Consider the following 1,871-nt stretch of genomic DNA (forward strand, 5'->3'; position numbering starts at 1 on the left):
GGAGCTCCACATGAAGGCTTTGATGCCAACCAGAGTAGGTGGAACCCGGTGGCTACCACATCTCTTCAAAGCACTTGAGCACTTGAGGTCTGAGACCATTTTCTCAGGGGATATGCTGGCATTGTACGCCACTTGGAGAAGGTATGTTAATTCATAGCCTACTAAAACCAGCAGTGTATATTTAGGATTATTTAATGTTTGCTTTATTTTCTGTTACTCAGTTGTAAATGCTGTCTGATATAATGCAGTTGTTTTGCTTGTAGTCCCAGGAGGCCATGAACGTCAATGCTGTTCTGAGGGCAAAAACCAAGGGGTTCCTCAACATAGGCAAGGATGGTGGAGTGCTCAGGTTTTGCTGCCTTCTCCATGACACCATCTATCAACTGAGCAACCTCTCCAAGTCACTGCAGAGGTCAGTGTCAACCGTGGCTGAAGCTCAGAGTTGCCTTTCCTCCACTCAGGCTGTCATAGAAAAGTACAAGTCAAGGTATGTATCATAGTATATCCTACAATTTATGATTAGATTTTAGGTTGTGTTGGTGTGTTTTCACCTCAGTATAAATAAAAAGACACCCATCAATCTATCTCTGCACAACTGTAGACCTGGGCCTAAGCTGAGAGCAGTGCTGGACACAGACACCTATGAGGGAGTCCACCTGAGGCCTACTGATGCCGACCGGCATGACAAGGCAAAGAATGAGCTAATCGATTCTCTGTGCCGGTGCATCACTGCTAGATTTAGTGATGTGAACAGTGGTGTCCTGCAGGCCATGCGGCTGACCAGTTTCCAGTACTGGCCAGAGGCAGACACAAGTTCAGGTTAACAATTCAAAAGTAATGAACACATCTTTACACATTTTATGTTTTAAGACAACTGCTTAACTATATATTGTTTTCCCTTTTGTTCTCAGATTTTGGTGATGAAGAGGTAAACAAACTCATCAGTCACTTCCGACCTCTTTTCCTGTCTGCTGGAGTGGATGTGGAGTTGATCCCTGATCAATGGACAATTCTCAAGACTGAACTTTACACAGCAGGATTCAGCCAAGGTACTTGGAGAATGTTTGAGAAAATCTCATACTAATGAACCTAATCAGTAACATTTTTGAACAAGTGTTTGAAAAGTTCCCAAGCTTTAAAGAAATGTCTAATATTGTGAGACAGTTTTTATTTTGTTTATCAGGAATCAGAGTAAATGTCATTTGTTAAAGACACAATCCAAATTTGATGCCATATTTTAATAACTAAAGGTGCATAATGCACATTGTCTGTCTCACACTGCTACAGGAAACTTTGAGCAGACCTGGCCTACTGTGAACAGAATGCTGCGCCATCGATGTCTTGATGTCCTTGATCTTTTTGATGCTCTCCTGACAATCCCTGCAACTACAGCTGACTGTGAAAGAGGGTTCAGTGTTATGAAGCAGGTAAAGAGTGACTGGCGCTCCCGCCTAAAAGGTAAAACCATCTCTGACCTCCTTAAAACCCAGTTGTGCTCACCTGACATCAAAGACTTTGATCCAACCAAAGCCATTGAGATCTGGCATGCTGACAGTTTGCGCTCACGCAGACCTGACTTTGTGCGCAAACATGGACCAAAAGAAACAGAGGGTGGCTCAGATTCTGATGGCACCACCTCTGAAGAAGAAGAGCTCTGAAGACATATGTTTCGATAGATAGATAGATAGATAAACCCCAAACTTGTAATAAAATGTTTGATCTTTCTGTGTTTATTTTGTTGTATGTATTGTACTTTATGTAGTTTTAATGCCAACAATGTTAACTAGAACTGTACGCAGTTTCAACGGGGTCCAAGCCTCCCCTCGCCAGTCGTCCCCAGCGACCCGGGGAAATGTTCTATGTTGATTAGA

The 1,871-nt window shown here is 42.8% G+C and overlaps 1 protein-coding gene across 1 annotated transcript; it reads left to right on the top strand.

Moving 5' to 3' along the window:
- The first annotated feature begins 103 nt into the window (after nucleotides 1–103).
- Nucleotides 104–1,658, top strand: LOC117943444 (zinc finger protein 862-like). Its single transcript, XM_034869585.1, has 5 exons — nucleotides 104–141; nucleotides 264–487; nucleotides 602–819; nucleotides 912–1,049; nucleotides 1,288–1,658. Exons 2-5 carry the CDS (start codon nucleotides 276–278, stop codon nucleotides 1,656–1,658), a joined length of 939 nt encoding a protein of 312 aa, XP_034725476.1. The 5' UTR covers nucleotides 104–141; nucleotides 264–275.
- Nucleotides 1,659–1,871: the final 213 nt, after the last annotated feature.

This window comes from Etheostoma cragini, chromosome 4 (assembly GCF_013103735.1).
Source record: "Etheostoma cragini isolate CJK2018 chromosome 4, CSU_Ecrag_1.0, whole genome shotgun sequence".
Lineage (NCBI taxonomy): Eukaryota > Metazoa > Chordata > Actinopteri > Perciformes > Percidae > Etheostoma > Etheostoma cragini.